At 47.6% G+C, this 19,940-nt stretch overlaps 1 protein-coding gene across 6 annotated transcripts in view; it reads right to left on the bottom strand.

Annotated features, from left to right (window-relative positions):
* Positions 1-19,940, bottom strand: part of BAZ2A (bromodomain adjacent to zinc finger domain 2A) — a 95,910-nt gene that overhangs the window by 64,196 nt on the left and 11,774 nt on the right. For 3 of the 6 annotated variants that reach the window (XM_054975848.1, XM_054975853.1, XM_054975852.1), the window contains exons 1-3: positions 11,640-11,951; positions 9,781-9,838; positions 432-569 (exon numbers count right to left, since the gene is read on the bottom strand). In XM_054975848.1, coding sequence (XP_054831823.1) covers positions 432-567 — 136 coding nt within the window. In that variant the 5' untranslated portion in view covers positions 568-569; positions 9,781-9,838; positions 11,640-11,951. Of the gene's footprint in view, positions 1-431; positions 570-9,780; positions 9,839-11,639; positions 11,952-19,940 lie in introns of those variants that run through there. The other 3 variants (XM_054975850.1, XM_054975849.1, XM_054975851.1) reach the window with 3 other exon arrangements.

The raw sequence follows: 19,940 nt of genomic DNA, 5'->3' as shown, positions 1-19,940 counted from the left end.
TGAGATATAATTCTTTGGGTTTTTTGCCAGTCTCGTGGAAGAATAATGTTTAAATGAATATCAACGAGGCAGTAGATACTACCTACCTTCCCAAGATTTTCTCCATGATTAGGACTAAATCATCTTTCAAAAAAGAAAAGTCCGGATTTTCAAGATTTCATCAGCTTCAAATGTTGTGCCCCACAGATACGAGATCACACAACCTTAACTACTGTCCATGAGCCACTGCTACTGCTTATTCTATTCGACTACCCTGGAGAACAGCCAGCATCCTTGCATTTCAACTTACTACTAGACATACAACTATTTCCTCAAAGCCCCTACGCAGGAACATGAAGAAGAGTAGAACTGAAATTTCATACTCTGGCAGGAACCTGCAGTAATAATATTAAAATATCCATAATTAACATTCATGCCTAACTCAAACTTACCTTTCCCTTGCTGGGGGAAGTTCATGGGAGATCCATTTGCGTATATGTTGTCCCCTGAGGAAGGCGCCGGTTTCAGTCCTGAGGCAGTAGGTGAAGAAGGAAGGCCAGTGAAGTTAAAATGGTTGTTGGCCTCCATTTCTGAGAAAAGAAACACATTAGAGGATTGAAGCCACTATGGAGACGAAATGCCGCTCTTCCAAGGCAGCTATAGAAGTTATCCTTCATGTCACTTCCACAAGCCATTGGACAACAGTTCTAAATAATACTAATGCTTAACATTTAAATAAGTCTTCAGCTGTCATCAAATTGCTCTGTATACCTTATCACAGGATACCTTGACAAAAACTCAGTAAAGTATTATTTTCATATGCAAGGGTGAGTGGCTGAGTGAAAAAGGCTGAGAAGGTGTGCTTGTGGTTTGCCTGTATCTATCTAACAAGGTGATAGATTTCCGCAGAGGACTTTCTGGTTCACAGCTCAGTCTCTTTGCTACTATGCTATACTAGCTCTCCAAAGCAGCTGGACAAGCTAGTCACCAACCATCTTAATCAAGAATAAAGCAGCTAGCAAAAGCTAGCCCTTGTGGCTGGCTGCCCTGTGTGTAAGGCCCAGGCCCATATCAGAAACTACGGGAATGTTTTCCTCTTCAGGAAAAGGAAGAACCCTGCTGAAAATATAACAGGAGTCTCTTTACTTAAATCCGTGCAAAGAAAGTACAAAAGAAAGTAATGAGGCGTCCATCTTGAGTGGACAAAGTTTAATTAGGTCTTGATGCCCATTCTGCCACCACATTCTAATATTGGAATTTATTTAAATACATAGATCCAGAGGAGTCAGCCGTGTTAGTCTGTAGTTGCAAAATAGTAAAGAGTCCAGTACCACTTTTAAGACTAACCAACTTAACTGTAGCATAAGCTTTCGAGAACCACAGCTCTCTTTGTCATATGCATCTAACGGGGGCTTTTTTTCTGGAGAAAAAATGGGGGCACTCTCACCTGGGGCAACTCCCGGGAGGAGGTGGTGCGCCTCTCAATATATGCACGCGCAGAGCACGGGCGTACGCGCGCGCTCCCTGGACTGCATGATGGGCCCAAAATGGACGAAAGGGGCCCAAAATGACCAGGAGTGGGGGAGTCTTCCCCAGCCTGGAAGAGGCCCGATCCTGACCATTTTAGGCCCCTTTCGGCCATTTTGGGCCCAATTCAGGCCCCAAATGGCACGGATCAGGGCCTAAACGGCCTGGAATGGGTGCTGCCAGGTGGGGGAACCCTCCTGCACCCGGTACCAGCCCAATCTGGGCCTTTTTGGCCCTGATGCTGGCCATTTTGGACCCTAAAATGAGTCCAAAACAGTCAAAAGGGTACCAAAACTGCCTTGATTGGGGTTGAACTGGCCTGGAACGGGCCACTGTCGGGCGGGGGAACCCTCCCCTGGCCTGATCCTGGGCGTTTTGCTCCCAATCCAGGTAATTTTGGGCCCTAAATGGACCCAAAATGGTGCCGAACCAGCCCAGATCAGGGCCGAACCAGCCTGGATCGGGTTGCTGACAGGTGGGGGAACCCTCGCCGGCCCAGCACCAGCCCAAGCCTGGCCCTTTTAAGCCTTAAATGCACCCAAAATGGCACAGAACCCTCCCCCGCCCGGCATCGTCCTGATCATGGCTGTTTCGGCCCCAATCTGGGTAATTTTGGGCCCTAAATGGTGCCAAACCAGCCCAGATCAGGGCCGAAGTGGCCTAGATCGGGTCGCTGCCAGGTGGGGGAACCCTCCCCCGCCCCGATCCTGGCCATTTTGGCCCTGATCTGGGCTGTTTTGGGCCCTAAATGGGCCCAAAACAGTGCTGAACCAGCCTGGATCAGGTCGCTGCTGGGTGGGGGAACCGCTTCCGGCCCAGCACTGGCGTGATCCTAGCCGTTTCGGCCCTGAACCGGGCCAATTTTGGGCCCTATGGGCCCAAAATTGCCAGGATTGGGGTCGAAACGGCCAGGATCCGGCCAGTGCCAGGTGGAGGGTTCCCCCACCCAACAGTGGCCCGATCCAGGCTGTTTTGGGCCCAATCCAGGCCCCAAATGGCCAAATAAAGCTCTTTTAAAAATACCGATGTGACACCAGTCCCGTGGGTATTTTAAAGAGCTGCCAGAACGCCATCCAGGGGTGTTCCGGCTCAAAAAAAAAGCCCTGCATCTAATGCTACAATTAAGTTGGTTAGACTTAAAGGTGTTACTGGAATCTTTATTATTTAAATACAGTGTCTTTGTAAGATACAGGATTATCCTTGACTGGTTAGCATGTAGCAATGTGACCACACAACTGTTCCTAATATGAAGTGTACATGTGCATTTGTATCACAAATAGGCACATTAGTAAGGTCCTTAAAAAGGAAACCAGGGATCAAGCAGGTTAACTATTGGACTAGAATCTGGGAAACCCGGATTCTGATCCCCGCTCTGCCACAGAAACATGCTGGGTGATCTTGGGCCAGTCTCATACTCTCAGCTTAACATACCTCACAGGATTGTGAAGGAAATAAAGAAACCAAACAGTTAAGAAAACTATTACTGAGAGAGTTTATCCCATAAACTGTATCCCATACAGTTTATCCCATATAACGTCTTACTATGTAAGACAACTGTAGCATCTCTGCTTGTGCTCCATGGCCCTTTGTCAGCTAAACAGGCCAACGTAAGACTGCAAAGTACTGTGTGAAAACTCAACATCAGATGGCATAAGCTCTACCAAGTCATCACTGCCCTCGCCCAGCTAGTCATTTCCCCATCCCACAGGAATGCAGATGAACTTTTGCCTCTCTGCAACTTGGGGGGGGGATTCTCAGTATTTCCTGTTAACTTAAATTAGTGCATGAAATAAGTATGCTGCTCACAAAAGTTTGACAAAAATAAGACAAAGGATGTAATCTATTACTACAGGGCCTAGCTCATCCAGTGGATCATCTGCACCTCCCAAACATAGCAATTCTCCCAGCGTCTAACAGAATGTCCCTCTTTTGTTCTCCTGTCTTAATTCAGAAACTAAAGAAAAATTTCTCAAGCAGGCCTGGACAGCTGCCAAGAAAAGCAACCCTTGGTTAAACGAAGAAAGATGAAAGAGTTCAAGCTGCAGATTCAGACCGGTCTGATAATTTGCACTTTTTCATAAACAGCAAGTGCGTAGCAATATAGAATACCAAAAAATCTCAGCATGAAGCCACATAATACATTATACCTTGCACCCAGAGGCCTCCGACTGAACATTCTATTTATTTATTTATTTATTCATTCATCCATCCTCCCTCCCCATAAATGAGCTCAGAGTGGATTATAACATGAATAACTAACTTTCAATGAAAACAAAATTAAAATCATAAAATTAAGTAGCAACACATTTGGGCAACAACCCAAGTTGCTCAACCCACATCCAAAAAATTCCATGAGGTGGGAATAGACAGAATCACCCAGCTGGGATCAGGAGCAAAGCAGGTGGCAATGCCTGCCCACTGGGCCGGGATCAGGTGCAGTATAGGTGTTAATGCCACCCCTTTCTCCCGGCCAGGATCAGGAGTAGAGCAACTGGCAATGCCCACCCCCCCTTCACCCAGCTGGGATCAGGAGTGGAGCAGGTGTCAATGCCCACCCCCCCCCACCTTCACGCAGCTGGGATCAGGTGTGGAGTAGGTGGCAATGCCCACCCTCCTTCACCCGGACAGAATCAGGCACAGAGCAAGAGGCAATGCCTGCCGGCCCCCATTCATCCAGCCAGGATCAGGAGTAGAGCAGGTGGCAATGCTCGTCCCCCTTCACCTGGCCAGGATCAGAAGCAGAGCAGGTGGCAATGCCCACCCCCCACCTTCACCCGGCTGGGATCAGTCACGGAGGAGGAAGCAATGCCTGCTTGCCCGACCTCCGCTTTCTAGAGCCCATTGTATTTTTTCCCACAACGGGCTGTTACTAGTATATTAATATTTCAGTGGGAAACCAGGGTGAGAATTTTTTTTTCAATCCCCCCCAATAGGAGACCAGTATAGAAGCCCGCCTGTACCTCAAGCTCAGCCATATGCCTGGCGGAACATCTCCGTCTTACAGACCCAGAGGAAATATAGTAAATTCTGCCAGATGGAGAGTTCCACCAGGTTGGTGCCAGTATTGAAAAGGCCCTGGCCCTGGTTGAAGCCAGGCCAGGTGAGCATCCTTGAGGCCAGGGATCACCAGCAGCTGTTTGTCAGCTGAACGGAGCACCCACCTTGGAACACATGGTGAGAGATCATTCCACAGATATGCTGGTCCCAGGTTAAAATCAAAACCTTGACATCATTTCTACTCAAAACTGTAAAACTATGTTTTACCCATACATCTGGATTCATTTTTAATCTCTCAACCACTATTCTATTCACATAATCAAAAATACAGTTTAAGGAGTCCTGGCTCTGGGCTTTCCCCTGATCTAAGATCTGAGCTTCACTCTCCTGAAGCAAAACAAAAAAACTAACCCCACCCCCTCCCTCTTCTCTCTCACACAGCCTGCTGTTAGGAAACATGCTGAAGGCCTGATTTGAATGCAATGTGGGTGGGACTGCAGAACGTACCTTTGCATTCACCTAGTATCTTTTTAAACTGGGCCGTTATGCATGCAATTTTAGCATGCCAGTGCAACACCCACCCAAGATACAGATTTCTGGCATAATATTGTGAACACAGCAGCTGAGGCCCCGTTTAAAATAGATGTTGGACACATGCAATGTCACACAGGTAAGTTCTCCTGTGTTGCCAACATCACATTTAAATCAAGCCCAATATGTGAGTGCCACAATCAGTGACTCAATTTTTATGTGAAATTAATCTCTCAATAGCTTAAAAAACTTGAGTGGGAAGACTCCACCCAAAGGAGATTTGAAACTATCAAGGTTAGTATTGTCTACTCAGACTGGCAGCTGCTCTCCAGGGTCTCACATCACCCCCCCACCTGATAGTTTCAGCTGGAGATGCCAGGGATTGGATCTGGGACCTTCTGCATGTCAAGCAGATGCTCTATCATTGGGCCAAGGCCCCTCCCCAATGGAAGCAGAGGTTGCTACTACTCACGTAAGTATGCTCAGAACCCAAAAGAAGCTTTACAGCATGTTCTTATGATCAATTACTTTGATTTTACCATACCTTTAACCAGGGCTTTTTTTCAGCCGGAACACGGTAGGACGGAGTTCCGGCACCTCTTGAAAACACTCACATGGCGGGTGGCCCCACCCCGATCTCCAATCAGAGGGGAGTTTAGATCGCCCTCCGCACTGCAATCTAAACTCCCCTCTGTCTGGAGATCAGGGGGTGGGGGCACTGGCCATGTGACCGTTTTCGCCGAGGGTGATTTAAACTTTTAAAAACTCCCCCCTTGTTCCAGCTGACCCAATTGCGTGACGTGATTGCGTGGTCCTGGGAACATGTGAGCATTTTGCGTGTGTGCATGTGGTACCAGGGGCACCACCTCCTGCCAGTTGTCCCCTGTGCTGGCAACCCACTGAATTCCACCACCTTTTTCCCCAGAAAAAAGCCCTGCCTTTAACTCATTTTAGTATCCAAATTAAGTGAAATTGGGAAGTGTAGCGTCTTGAATTTAAGACACAATAGAACCTTTCTACTATTTGGGAGGAGCAGAGAATTAAAAAAAAAAAAAACCAGAATCTGTACTGTTCTCCCTTAGGAGTATCTCTACTCATTACAGAGGAAAAAAAGATTCTTCATGAAGCAACTATCTTTTGCAACTGTTCCCATGTCACAGAAAATTCAATCAGTGAGGGCTTGCAAATAATCATGGGAAAACATAAACAAGACCTTTGGAATACCCATATATTTCAGAGGTACAAGACGTATACTGCTGTACTTCTTAAGTATGGCAAGAGTAATCTGAATGCCATCCATCATTCATGGCACACCTTTGTCCAGGTGAAACTTTACTGGATCAGATCAGTGGATCAAAACTGCTTCCAAAAAAGTAGACATGCAGTTTATTCATATCTTTTTAAAAGACCTGTCAGTAATATTTCAAGCTCCCATGACATCGCTTGGGTTTGACTGAATCCAGTTCTATTCCCAGCCACAATTGCATCTGTGTCATCAAATTCCACAAATGAAATATGTGTGGGGGGGCACACTTTTGTTTGTATTTAAGAGAAACAAACCTTTCCTTGAAAGCTTACAACAGGTGGAAGGTGAAGTAGAGGTTAACTAACAAGGCCAACACAACATGGAGCAAAATCTCAACTTGGAGTACAGTTCCCTACATATATTGATACTATTGCTCTTCCAATATTCCCAAACTTCCAGGTTATTTGCTACAGGTGTAATGTTCTATTTGTTGCTTTACAGGACGGATTCATTCATCAGAAAACAATTATTCCTCTACTGCAATTGTCAGTAAAAGCCTGTACAACATCAGGGGAGGCAAGGAATGGAAGTCAGTTCTAGGAATCCCTCCACATTACTTTAGTGAACTTGATTCCATTGAGAATCCACGTGCTTTAGCAGCTAGAGTCTCAGACACAGGTCCAAATTGCCACTTGACCACAGAAGCTTGGTCTGGGTAACCTTGGACTGAACATACTCTTCCTCATATAACCTTCCTCACCGGGTTGTTGTAATGGAGGCAGGAATAAGTATGTACACAACCATGAGTTGCATGGAGGAAGGACAGGATACATGTAAATAAATGAATAGGGAAATCCAGAAATATACAGCGGGATCTTGTATAAATAAGCGTACAAGCAGTACATATACAAGACATTTACTCTGGTACAACTGCAGAACTACCTATTACTTGGCTATGCCTCACAAACTAATAATGATTGCAGAGCACTTATGTACAAACCACCTAGCTTATTCAGCATATGAACCGACCTTTTTATGAACCTCATCAAGGCCCCCTCTTCAGTGGTCTGCAGTCTGAGTCTACTTCACAGGCAATGCAGGTTCTTCTTTACAAAACTGAAGTAGTGATCCAATTCTCCAGTGACACAGATCAACTGACCACATTAAAGTCATGGGCTACTCACAAGTACATTGCACCAGACTAGAATTTATATAAAAAACATGTTTCTAAACTACCCCACACAGAGGCAGATCTTAGAACAGCTTCACTAACAGGGAAACTGGCAGCAATTCTGGATAAAGGCTATCCAAAAAGCAGATTGGTGGTGGGAGGGGCAAGAATGTGGAACATTTTTAAGATATTTTTTCTGCCAACCTGAAATAAGACTAGATTTTTGATCTAGTTTAGAATGATCCCTCTTGCCCATTTTCTTAGTTAGCAATCATTGTCCAGTTTATATACCAAAAACAGATGCAGAAGTACTAAATGTAAGTGAAAGAATAATTTCAGACACAGCTTCTGCTTCACTGGTTCATTGACTCTTGCACCGGGAAGCTTGTCTCTCTCACACACAAGCAACCCCCTATTACTGCAGTGTCACGCCAAGCTCCACCACCTAAGCTGGAAGGCTATTGTAACTGCAGGGGGGAAATACTGCTACTAATAGCTGCGCAGCAAATGCCCCTCCCCCAACTCAGTGTGCATCATCAAGAGCCGCCTCTGTTTGTATCGAGGCCACCTTATGGGCCTGCCGTTTCTCCTCCAGAAAGCAACGAATAGTACCCTAAAAGCACGTATCAAGCCCGGTATCTGATGTTAGCCGCAGAATTGCTTATAATTTCACTTTAAGGGTCACAACAGTGGAAAAGGCAGCTGCTGCTCAAGCAAAGGGACAAACTGCGCTGCAGCCGAGGTGAAGGGAGGTGCTGGGAAGACCTTGTAATTAAAGGGGAAGGCAGAATGGCGTGCTAGGAAAGAAGCCAAGGAAAATGGATGAATTAATTGTAGCCAACAAGAGCTACAGGGCGGGTGGGGGGGGGACGAGTTTAAAGGGGAGGGGTGTAGTCTAATGATTTAAAGCTAGACAAGAACCACTCAAGCAGGGGTAAAGCTGAGCAGTTGATAGAGCCAGAGAACATCCCTCTGTCTCAGCCCTCTGTCTCTCACACACTCCCAGCACAATAAGATGTTTTAAAAGTGGAAGGTAAGGATCATCTAACCAGAAAATCTATTTGCCTAAACAAATGGAATATTCCTGTCACATGACACCTAATACAGGCCCAATGATCCACAGGCACAAGGCAGTAGCATTTACATGTAGTTAATACTATGCGTATTTAGCTGGATCACAGGTTGTCTGATTATAACAACCCATTCTTAACTATTCCTCAGTGAGCAAGTTATTGAGATTAGCAGGTGCTCATGTCCTCCCACCACAAAGATGAGGCGCTTTGTCTACAAGCTGGAGACCTTCCTGCTCTAAACTATCCAAACTCGCTTCAGACAAGGTGCTCAATCCTACTTTTAAAGCCGTACCTGCAGATGCCGCCTTGCCTTCGTTGAAAGTGACATCTTCCTTGAACAACTGAAAATATTACACATGCACTTTGCAATACGGAATTCCTTTTTGAAGTTCTTGCTTATCTTTACAACAATCTCATTATATTTCTTTTAGGGAACAGATGCTAAAAGGCACCCAAGGCGACAGAGGCAACAAGAATTCATCTAATCTGTGTATTTGATAGCAACAACTTCCCACTTTAAAATACAAGGCTATCTTATTGAAATGTTCCTTTTATGAAAAAGGAGGGAGATTTGGCGTATATTACAGGTTTTTAAATAGTCATAGCTGTAGTCAAATAGTGCAAAAATAATTACACGTTAGAACTGCAGAATAGAGAAGGAAAAGAACCATCTAGATCCTTGTAACAGCAACTGCTTTAAGTTGCACAGGACTACAAATTCTTTCTCTGCTCAATGGACCCAAGACCTTGCAAAATACAATGCTGTTTTAAAATTTAAATTTCCAAGTAGTGTAGGAGTGGAAACTGTTTGACAGTTTCATGGTTCCCTTCATTAGGTATCACAGACAGATCCTGAACTAGCAAGATGCTCTTGTTTACAGTCATGGGGTGTTTGAGCTTCTGCATGGTATAGCCCCCATGTAAAGTGTAACACAAAGTTCTCTCACTACAACCAACCCACAAGACCCCCCCACCTCTTGAGAAACAGTCTGCAGCATTGGAGAGCTACCTACACTTCTGACACAAGGATACTCTGTGGAAAGTACTCCTTATGTTTCCTTACATCTCCATCTTAAATGGGAGCACATTTAATGATCTATTCAACCTACAACAATATAAGAGCTATATCAATATTTTACTTTAAAAACTCCAAGATAGGAAACTCTGTTCATACCCAAAAAAAGTGAAGGAGGCAGTCTGTCCTGTTTAATTTGGGACAGACAGCAAGTATTAAAAAGAGAAATATGAACACTTACAAGGCTTAACTTTAAGCAAGTCCAAGGACGTGGATGCCATTTTACTAGCTTAGGTCTCCTGTTCAAAAACATGAAATGATTGTCACTTTAGTTTTGTGTAACAATTTTTTTAAAGAAGGCAGTGGCCCCAAATTGCAAGCCCTAAATCTTGTGCCCACTGGCTGCTGGGGAATGGGGCTAATCTAGCCAAGGAGCTTGGGGAGAGCCAGAAACTGAAACCAAATCTGATTAAAAAGGACATTTCAAAAAGCAACAAACACAGCTGCCATTTCCCGGCCACTTCCTGCAAGGATGGGGGAGGGAGCAGAGAAAGAAGGCTGTTTGCATCAAGGTTCAGTGCGCATATTTAGGCCATGGAAGAGGACAGCCCCAAGTGCTCTCACTCAAACCTGGGCCAGTCACCAGGGATTCCCTGTGCCCACCTCCCACACAAAGCCATCATCTGCAAAAACCACACTCACAGCCCTTCTCCTGCTACAAGTATAAAAATCTTAGCCTCTCAGCTTCCCAAATAAAAAAGGGAATGCTATGAGAAACCATCCCCAAACCATCAAGACTCAAGGTGTTGAAGTCATATATGCAGAGGATCTCTGGTATCACAAGCTATTTCCACTATACATGTACCTACACTTTCCCCACCAACCATGCAGACCAAGGCAATAGCAAACATGAGATTCAGAACTCCTGAACCAACCAGAGGTATGTGTGTGCATGCATCTGCACATGTGCTTTTGTGTACACTGAAAAGAGTTCCATATTTTTTCACATCTTCAAAGGCCAGTCACCATCCATATTCCTGTGTATCGCTCCTTACATGCACCTCTGTTTCCAAGCCATTTTCTTCACAAGCTGCAGCACCAAGAAAGGACCCCTAATAGGGAATCAGAATCCCTACATGTGGTCCCATCCTATTATTGTCCAGGAAGGGAATAACCCTAACCTTATTATAATGAATGCAAAACCCACAAATGTCTCCTTACACATCTTATGCCCAGAGCAGCCCATTTCCCTACAGTCCAGGACCCGTACTCTTCCTCCTCCAACTCTGAGGAATCCTCACAAACACAAGACTGCTCACTTCCGATTACCTAAGAACTGCCTACAAACGTTTTGCACTCAAAATACCATCCCCCCCCCTTTCAGAAGAAGGCAACACCTTACCCCCCCCGCCCCCCGCACATACACACTCTTTACACTATTAAAGCAACCCAGGATCAGTATGGTTATTGTGCTGAATTAGAACCTCGGAAACCTGCAGCTCCCTGGGTGACTGTGGGCCTAAACGGAGAAAGGGGAAATGATGTCTGCCATCCTGGGCTGCAGCAGAAGGTCAGGAAAAAAACGAATAAGCATTTAATTCATCTTTGAGGAGAGAAAATGGGCTTGTTGCATTATTCTTATGATACGACCCTACCACCCTTTTTCCTCCAGAAACAAAATCCAAGCCCTTCAATTCTCCACGGCCTTCTCCTCTTGTCACCCCCCCCCCCCCAACCCAGGCTCTGCTCCCCTTAGAAGCCGTCGCCACCGTCCTCCAGAACGGGTTTTCCCGTGGAGTCTCCCCGCCCCACCCCAGAAGGGGACTCTCGGGCTTCCCCCATAACCTGCCTTTCTTCGAACGAGCTTTTGCTCTCCAAAGAAGCAGGGCCCCGGCCCCACGCCCGCTCTGGGGCTCCAGGCCTCGCCAGGAGGGAGGACATTTCTCTCCCCCCCCCCGCGCCCCCCGTTTAGTCAGAAGGAAACTTTACCCCCCTCCCCTCCCCTCCCCTCCCCCCCCCCGCGTCCAATCTGAGAGGATGAGCTCCTCCTCCCCCTCCCCCCCCAACCGCAGCAACGGCAAACAGGGCCACGTCACGCACCCAAACAGGGCTCCCCTCAGCCGCCGAGCGCCAGGTTTTTTCCAGCCGCCTCAAGAGCCTCCACGCTCGCTCGCTCGCTCGCCCCCTTCCTTCCTGCCCTCCTCACCTGGGAGAGGTGTAAGCCGTCCCCTCACGCGGCCTGAGGCGGTCGGCGCTGTCGGCGGAGCATGGCCGGGAGGGCGAAGGCAGCCGCCGGGGGAGGGGAAGCGGGCCGAAGCCACGCCAGGCAAGGCCAGGCCGCCGCCAACGCCGCCGTCGCCGTTTCTCCCCAGGAAGCCAGCCCGTGCCGGGGCGAGCGACGCAGGCGAGACACCGCCGGGTCCTAAGGCCCGGTTGCCTCGGCGGGGCGGGGACGGGAGGCGAGGCTGGGCCGCAGCGCCGCCTTCCGAGGAGGCGACAGAGGCCGCGGCGCCCGGCGCCCCCAGGCGCGAAGTTGTCCGAGAAGAGCCGAGCGGGCGGCCGGGGCGGGGGGCTCTCCCCTGTGGCTGAAACCCGGCTGGGGGGTCCCGCTCGCGGCCGCAAGAGCCCCTGCCCGGAACGGGACTCGGCGCGCGCGCGCTTTCGCGTCTCCCTCCCGGGGCTTTGTCAGGCGCGATGGCCAAAGGCTGGCCGAAAACACGGTTTTTAAAAACACGCACCCGCTTTTATTTTCAGACTTTTGCCTGGGAGCAGCACAGCTTGCTGAGGGCGGATCTGTGGGCCAGTCCAGCCGCACACTTGTTTGTCCGCCCCTCGATGTCCGTCACAGGGTTGCCAGCTCCAGGTTGGAAAATTCCTAGAGATTTTGGGTTTGGGTGTGTGTGGAAGCTGAAGAGGAAGGAAGGGACCTCCGCAGGTATAACGCTATTAGGGTCCACCCTCCAAAGCAGCCATCTTCTCCAGGGGAACTGATCTCTGTGCCCTGGAGATCAGTTGTAAATTCCTGAGATCTCCAGCCACCACTGCAGGTTGGCAACTCTACTTGATTATACCCAGATGAATGCTGAAAAGCTTTTCATATGCAAAAAAACTCTCAGTTCAAACACCACGGAGAGAATTTGCATAGGTCTCAAAAAGAATGAGTGGCCAGGTTGTTGTGTTAGACTAGAGTTCAAATCCTCACTCAGCCATAAAGCTCACTTGTGGCTATTGTTATACTAGAACCCTGAGGCAAGACACAAGAACAGAGAAGCCTTCGGCAGATGCTCCCCTTTGAGATGGGGGACCTTTCCCAACAGTTCCTTGGCAGAGTATTTCTCCTGTCTGACTTCCCCTTATCTTCGGAGAGCATTCATGTTCGCTCGGTTTAATGTTCTTCCTTCTGCCATATTGTACAGGGCGGGGTGTGTGTGTTAAGAAAATCCCATTCTCCACTAGTCTTTGTTCCTGTGGTCTGAGGGAGGTAGAAAGTCCTGAACACGTTCTTCTGTATTGTTTATTTTATTGTGATATCCGTGCCGTGTATTTAGAACCTCTTCTGCAAAATCATGATGGACAATCTGATGTCAGTAAGACTTTCCTCCTTATTATTCGCTCAAAACCACGAGGTCACTGAGTCTGTGGCTAAATTCCTCTGTCGTGCATCCAAGAGGAGAAGACTGGTTTAAATATTCAGGTGACGGTGGTCTTGTCTTCCTGCTGACTGTGCATGTTCACGTTGTTATGCCAATAAAGGTATACCATTAAATGGTAATGGAACTCTGAGGAGTTCTCTCTTTTCTTAGTTAGTGGGACTGGTTAAGTCACAATGGCTTGTCCATCTACATTTAAAGACTACCTTGCCATAATCTGACTGCATCATGAGAGCTTAGTCCACCATAGAAACTGTGGACATGAGAGTGGTAAACATCATGAGCTCCCACCTGTCCCATGGGCTTGTCTGCAACAATTAAATAATTTATTAAATTTAGGAAGATGGAAAATGTGCCCATATATAAAAACATATAAAGCATTTAAAATCCAGAAGCACAGGGCGAGGGCTAACAAAAACCATCCATGCACCCACTCTGAAGAAATCCATACCCAAACCAAATCAAAACTGGAGGAGACCTGTTTGCCTTAACTCCAAAAGCCAAATCAGAGACCCACCCAACAACATGGAGCGGAGCTCAACATTAACCCCAGCAGCATCCAATGTGCACTCAAGTTGTAAGACAAAGAGCGGAACTACAAGTGACAAAAGGCACAGATTGGACACTTGTCAGCTTCCCTCAAGTTTTGATGGGAAATGTAGGCAGCTTGGCGGAATGTTGGACAAGTGACAGTTGAAAAGTCCATTGGACAGCAGTCGGAGAGCCAAGCTGCAAGACCAGGACGCCTACATTTCCCATCAAAACTTGAGGGAAGCTGACAAGTGTCCAACCTGTGCCTTTTGTCACTTGTAGTTCTGCTCAAAAAGGTCAGTTGTGTAGAACCTTTTCAAACATCTGGTGATGTTCAAAGGAAAATCTTAATTGGAGAGAAAAATATAAATGTCACTCTTCAAGTGGGACTGGGAACTCAGAATACCTCCCAGGTATCACCTTGTAGGAGTAAGTTGTGCCCAGTAAAACTACCCCACACGGACCAAGTTGGGTTCTCCCAATCCATCGTGTTACTTCACTGAACTTCCTTGTGAAAGGAGGAGGGATTGGTGTAGCCAGGATCCCAAGATGTTGGCCTGGTGATGCAGTATAGCCGATCGAGATTTTCAGCGGGTAATGGTAATGCCGCCCAGAGATAAGGACCTGTCAACTCTTTTATCAGCATAAGTCACATGGTAGGTTAGAACGGGAAACATGGAGAAAGCGAAATTGCACTTACCCAGAAAAGTAAGATTTCCTTCCACTGCCCAGTGGGAACCACAAGGAGGTGGCAGTTTTCCTAAGTTATCTCCATAACCAGACTCATAGAGACTCATAGGGAGATGTTAAAGAGAGTCATAGCTACACTATTTATTTACTTAATTTTTATACCATGCCTTTCTTCCCAATGAGAACCTAAAGAAGCTTACATCATTATCTCCTGTATTTTATCCTCACAACAGCCGGAAAGTGGCTTAAGGTCACCCAGCAAGCTTCCATGATAGACTGGGAATTCGAACCCGGGTTTCCCAGATCCTAATCACTACACCACACTGGCTATTCGTAGGCATTTTGGCTCAAAAGAGCAGGAATGGTGCAGGAGGAGTATTTGCCCCTTTTTTTCCTGTCCAGGGTTAAAGCAGTCCAAGAGGGGCCACTTCCAATCACAGGAATGGCACAGAGGGCTAAACTCCTTCCCCACCACTGCAGCTCCGGGCCATACTAAGCCCCCCTGGTCTCGAGTTCCAGTCTCAAGTACTTTGAAATTTGAGTAGCTTTGAGTTATTCCTAGCCTAACTCACAGGGTTGCTGTGATCATAGCAGGGAGGAAGAAAGACCTTGTGTACTCCCTCAGCTCCATGGAAGAAGGAAGAAATTGAAATGTTTTTTAAAAGTTTGCAACCCTTTTAAATGTAGTCATTTCCCACATTTTAAGTGCAAATCAAATGATCAAAAGAAGAGAAAATCAAGCGGCAAACGCGCATGTAATTAATTCTCTTTCTTTGTTGCTGCTTGTTACGTTCCACGGCTGAGTTTAGGGCAAAGCCCAAGCAGGCTCGAGAGAGATGCGGAAAGGCCAGTGTTTAAAAGCAGGCATACAGAGGCATAGCTGCAGAGACAAATAGCGGCAGCAGCCGCTAAATCGATGGAAGAGGAAGCTGCAGGAAGGCCCACTATATGACAATGGAAGACCCTAAGCCTTGGAGATGTAGAGTTGCCAGAAGGGGGCTTTGTGGTGATGTGGCCAAGCTGCAAGGAGAATGTTGGGTGCCTGGTTATCAAGGACAATGCATTTACTTACTTTATTTATAATCTACCTTTCTCACTGAGACTCGAGGCTGATTACACAGTATAAGTCAATACGATCGGTGGCTGGGACATTCAAGAAACAATACAACAGGGGAAAGATAGTAGAAATTTGAAAACAAGCAGAAATCTGATACACAGCTGAAACAAAAAATCAAGCAATTTAACGTGACATATTAAACAATGTGGAAACTACCCAGTAGGCGCATACTTGCAGCCAGGGCTTTTTTTTCTGGGAAAAGAGGTGGTGGAACTCAGTGGGTTGCCCTTGGAGAAAATGGTCACATGGCTGGTGGCCCAGACTGAGCGGCGCGTAGGGCAATCTCAACTCCCCTCTGTCTGGAGATCAGGGGGCGGGGCCACCAGCCATGTGACCATTTTCAAGAGGTGCCGGAACTCCGTTCCACTGCATTCCCGCTGAAAAAAAGCCCTGGTGATAGCTAAAAACTTGAATTGAGCCCAGCAAATGATGGGTAACCAATGGAGTGACTGCAGAATGGAGTAATATGTATCCTCTGCCTGGCTCCTGATAGTAACTGAGCTGCTGTATTCTGCTCCAACTGGAGTTTCCAAGTAGACTTCAAGGAGAAACCTATGTAGAATGCATTATAGTAGTCAAGTCTCAGTGTTACCATGGTGTGGATCCAGGTGGCCAGATAGTCAAAGCAGAGGGCCATCTTCCGGGCTAGACTAAGTTTAAAGAAGGCATTTTTTGCAGCTGTATTAACTTGCTTCTCTCGTAATAATACTGGATCCAGTATAACCTAGGTTCTTAACTGAGCCTGCAAGGGTCAACTGAACCCCATCGAAACTGGACATTATAATGCCCTTCAAGATCTCTGCCTTCCCAGTTAGCATTACTTCCATTTTGTCAGTTCAATATCAGTTTGTTCACTTTCAACTGTGATGGTGGTCAGAAAGGTTCGCTGGAGAGTACGGTGGAAGTGTCAACAAGCTGGAGTCATGTTCCCTGCCACTATAGAGAAAATCATTCACTAGTAGGAGGGACGAAGGAAAAGAGGAGGAGGAGCTGGCTTTGAAATGTTTTTAAAGTCAATATATGATACCATCCCTCTGAAAAGCAGAGGAGGACTCCAACTGAAAATCAGGGGGGAAGTTGGCAATCGATTCAGTGTGGCCAGGGAGCTTTGGCTGCTGGGAGGCCTCATCCTAGAGCTTAGTGTGGAAGAGAGTCTTAAGGAATTGCCAGAGAATATGCAAGGTGGGACAGTTCATCAGAAGTGTACAGGTAGGGTGTGTGTATGTGTTCCCTGATAGAGGGAAGGAGTACCACAGCACAAGCTGTTGCTAGAAAGCTGAAGTCAGGGCCGGCGCGCCCATTAAGGCCAGGTAGGAGGTAGTCTCAGGGCATGGGGTGCCGGAGGGAGCGCCGGAGGAGGCGCTGGGGGCGGGACCAAGCACCACAGAGCTGCAGCCTCCCAGCCCTCCCGCACTGCTGCCGCTGCCAGCACAAGCCCCCAGCCGGGCACAGCAGCTGCGGGCAGGCATCTGGGGTGGTGCAGAGCAACTGAGCAGGAGAGCTGGGAGGCCACCCGCACGCCGTCCCAGCTGCCTGCTGCAGCAATCAGGCCGGCTCTCTCTCGCACCCTTGATGATGTCACATGTGATATCATCATGCAGGCTGATGTGTGTGCGCATGCACGCATGCGCCTGATCCACTAGCCGGCCGCAGGCACCAAAAGCCCTGGCGCTGCTCCTGGCTGAAGTTGCCAGGGCAGCAGGCTCCGGGGGCACTACCATAGGTCAAAATATGGCATCAGATGGAAAAGAATTAGGCCTAATTCTAATTCTGCTAATTATTGTATGGATTGAACTTTCAGTTCAAGAGCAATGTGGTGTCTTTCCCTGCCCTATTTGGTCCCTGAAGGGTGGAGCCCTGGATCAGTGTTACAGCATCTCTTTTGCCAGGTTCAATCCTGGTATCTCCATTTAAAAGAATCAGGTTGTAGGTGATGTGAAAGACCTCTTCCAGAGACCCTGGAGAGCCACCTCCAGTCCAAATTGGCAGTATTGACCTTGATAGGCCAATGGTCTTATTCGAAGAGAGAAACACCTCTCCAAAACACTGTTCCCCAATGAATAGTGCTGTCAGCTCTGACTGTTAGCGGTTCTCCAGTGTTTCAGGCAGAGGTCCTTGCTTACTCTACTTACACACGGTCCTGTCTGTTGGAGACTCTGGGGATCAGATCAGGACCTTCTGCATACCAAGGATGTGTCCTGTGAGCCATGGGCCTTCAGCCACATCCTGTCATTACTGCAACTCAAAAGCCTTCACCCGTGCAGCCTGTGGCATTTCTTTCTGCTGCGCTGCTCTATATCACGTAACCCAAACAGTTTTGTAGTGGAAGAATATTTATAAAATTATAGCTGGGAAAAGATCTTAAGGAAAGGTGAAACTTTATCATACTGCAAAAGATCAGTTTTAGGTGGATAGCCACGTTGGTCTGCGGTAGAACAGCAGGATTTGGGTCCAGCAGCACCTTAGAGACCAACAGAATTTTCAGGGCGTGAGCGTCCGAGGGTCAGAGCTCCCTTCTTCACACTCATGTCTGAAATCCTGCTGGACAAAAGATCAGTCTTTCTCCCTTCACCCCGCCCCATGCTCAATTTCCTCCCATCCCAATACAAAAAATAATTGCTTTCACCAGGGGTCAATTCGTAGAAAAAGAGCTGGAGGAACTCATTAGCATAACTCATTGGCATATGCCACGCCTCTTGCCATCACCGGAAGTGTGTCATTAGCACAACTGATTTGCATATGCCACACACCCTGACAACACCTATTCTGGCTGTTTTGGACTCAATCCTGGCCATTCAGGGCCAAAATTGGGCCCAAAATGGCAAAAAGGGGCTGAAAATGGCTTAAAAGGGGCCCAAAATGGTCAGGATCGGGCCGCTGATGAGCGGGAGAGTGATCCACCTCCTGTCAGAAGTCCAATCCAGGCTGTTTCGGCCCCAATCCAGGCCGAAACGGGCCCAAAATGGGCGAGAGTCGGGTGGGTGGGGCCACCTGACATGTGACCTCTTTGGGGAACTGCCGGAACCTTGAAATGAGCCCTGGCTTTCACACATCTCGTCCTTCAGTCATCTGGACCTCCATCTCCAAATTTTGCTTTAAGATGCTAACAATAAAAGTTCCAAGTTTCTAGAGATGCCAGAGATGTATTCCCAGTTTTGTGGATAGTGGATTCACTTTTGTGGCACTACATAACTCTGGGATTAACACAATTCACAGACTGGGTGGGAGGCTAACCAATCTTTCAGGGCTGGGATACTCAGAATAGCTTCGAACAAACCGGAGCAAAGGAAGACACGGATGACGCTGGGCCTGAGGACTCCCCAAGGCAGACCCTGCTGCCCATTTCAGCTTTTCCAGCTGCTTGTGGTATCAGGAGACTGAAGCTGCCACGGCCTGCCAGCCCCTCCTTTCCTGAGACGCAGAGGCCAACGCCAACCAGCGCCTACAGGAAAAATCTCTGGTGGCTGCAGGAGAAACTGAGCCAGAGGGCAGCTGGAGGACATGGGAAGAACACTCGCACATAAATCCCACCACCAATAGAGAAGAGTGCTTGAAAAATACATGCATGTTCCCAGTTCCTAATCAAAAAGGGCAATAAGGAAATCCAGAATCTATGGGAAGCAGCGCTATGGATACTAGAGGCTGGAGGGGAGGGGGAAAAAAACCAGAACAAACCCTCCTCAGTTCCCAATTAGCTCCATTCTCTGCTGATTCCAGCTGGCTGAGTCAGCCACACACAGCAAAACAACTCATCATTGTTATCTGCCCTCTGCTCTGCCTCCCACCTCACATACTGAAAGGCCTCTCATTTAATTAATCATTGCTAAGGGTTTGGCTTGCTCTGCAGGTGGGGAAACTGAGGCCCAAATTGATGGTGAGGCTTAACTCACACAGTTCTAAGAGGAGGAAGATGGCAGGCTCTCAGGGCACTGCACATTCCCTCTTGTCTCGCACTCACAGCTTTATCTGATGGGGCCAGCTGCATAGACTCCAAAGCTGTTTGCAAGTCTTTAGGTTTGACGAGCATAAGGTTGCTTGGCTTGCGGGCAGGGGAGGCTCTCAATAGGTTTGCCAACATCCAGCCAGGCCTGGAGTTCGCCCAGAATTACAACTGAGTTCCAGAATTCCAAGGATCAGTAAGAAACTGGCAACGTGTAAGGATGGACTGCATGGAATGACGTCCCCACTGAGGATGCTCCCCTCCTCAGGCACCGTCCCCAGATATTCAGGAATTTCCCAGTCTGGAGTTGCCAACCCAACAGGGAGGGCGACTCTGGAAATGCTTTTCCACCTCAATCCCAGCAACCCCCTTCCTTACGAGGCTTTCTCAAAAAGCGATCAAATGTGTTAGAATCATCAGGCATCAGCCCAGAGTAGCAGCACTGACTTCAGTTAGGTTACTATAGAGTAAAT

Source organism: Eublepharis macularius, chromosome 4, assembly GCF_028583425.1.
Source record: "Eublepharis macularius isolate TG4126 chromosome 4, MPM_Emac_v1.0, whole genome shotgun sequence".
In the NCBI taxonomy this organism is placed as follows: domain Eukaryota; kingdom Metazoa; phylum Chordata; class Lepidosauria; order Squamata; family Eublepharidae; genus Eublepharis; species Eublepharis macularius.
Note: the sequence above shows the minus strand (reverse complement) of the source record. Positions and strands in the feature narration are given on the sequence as shown.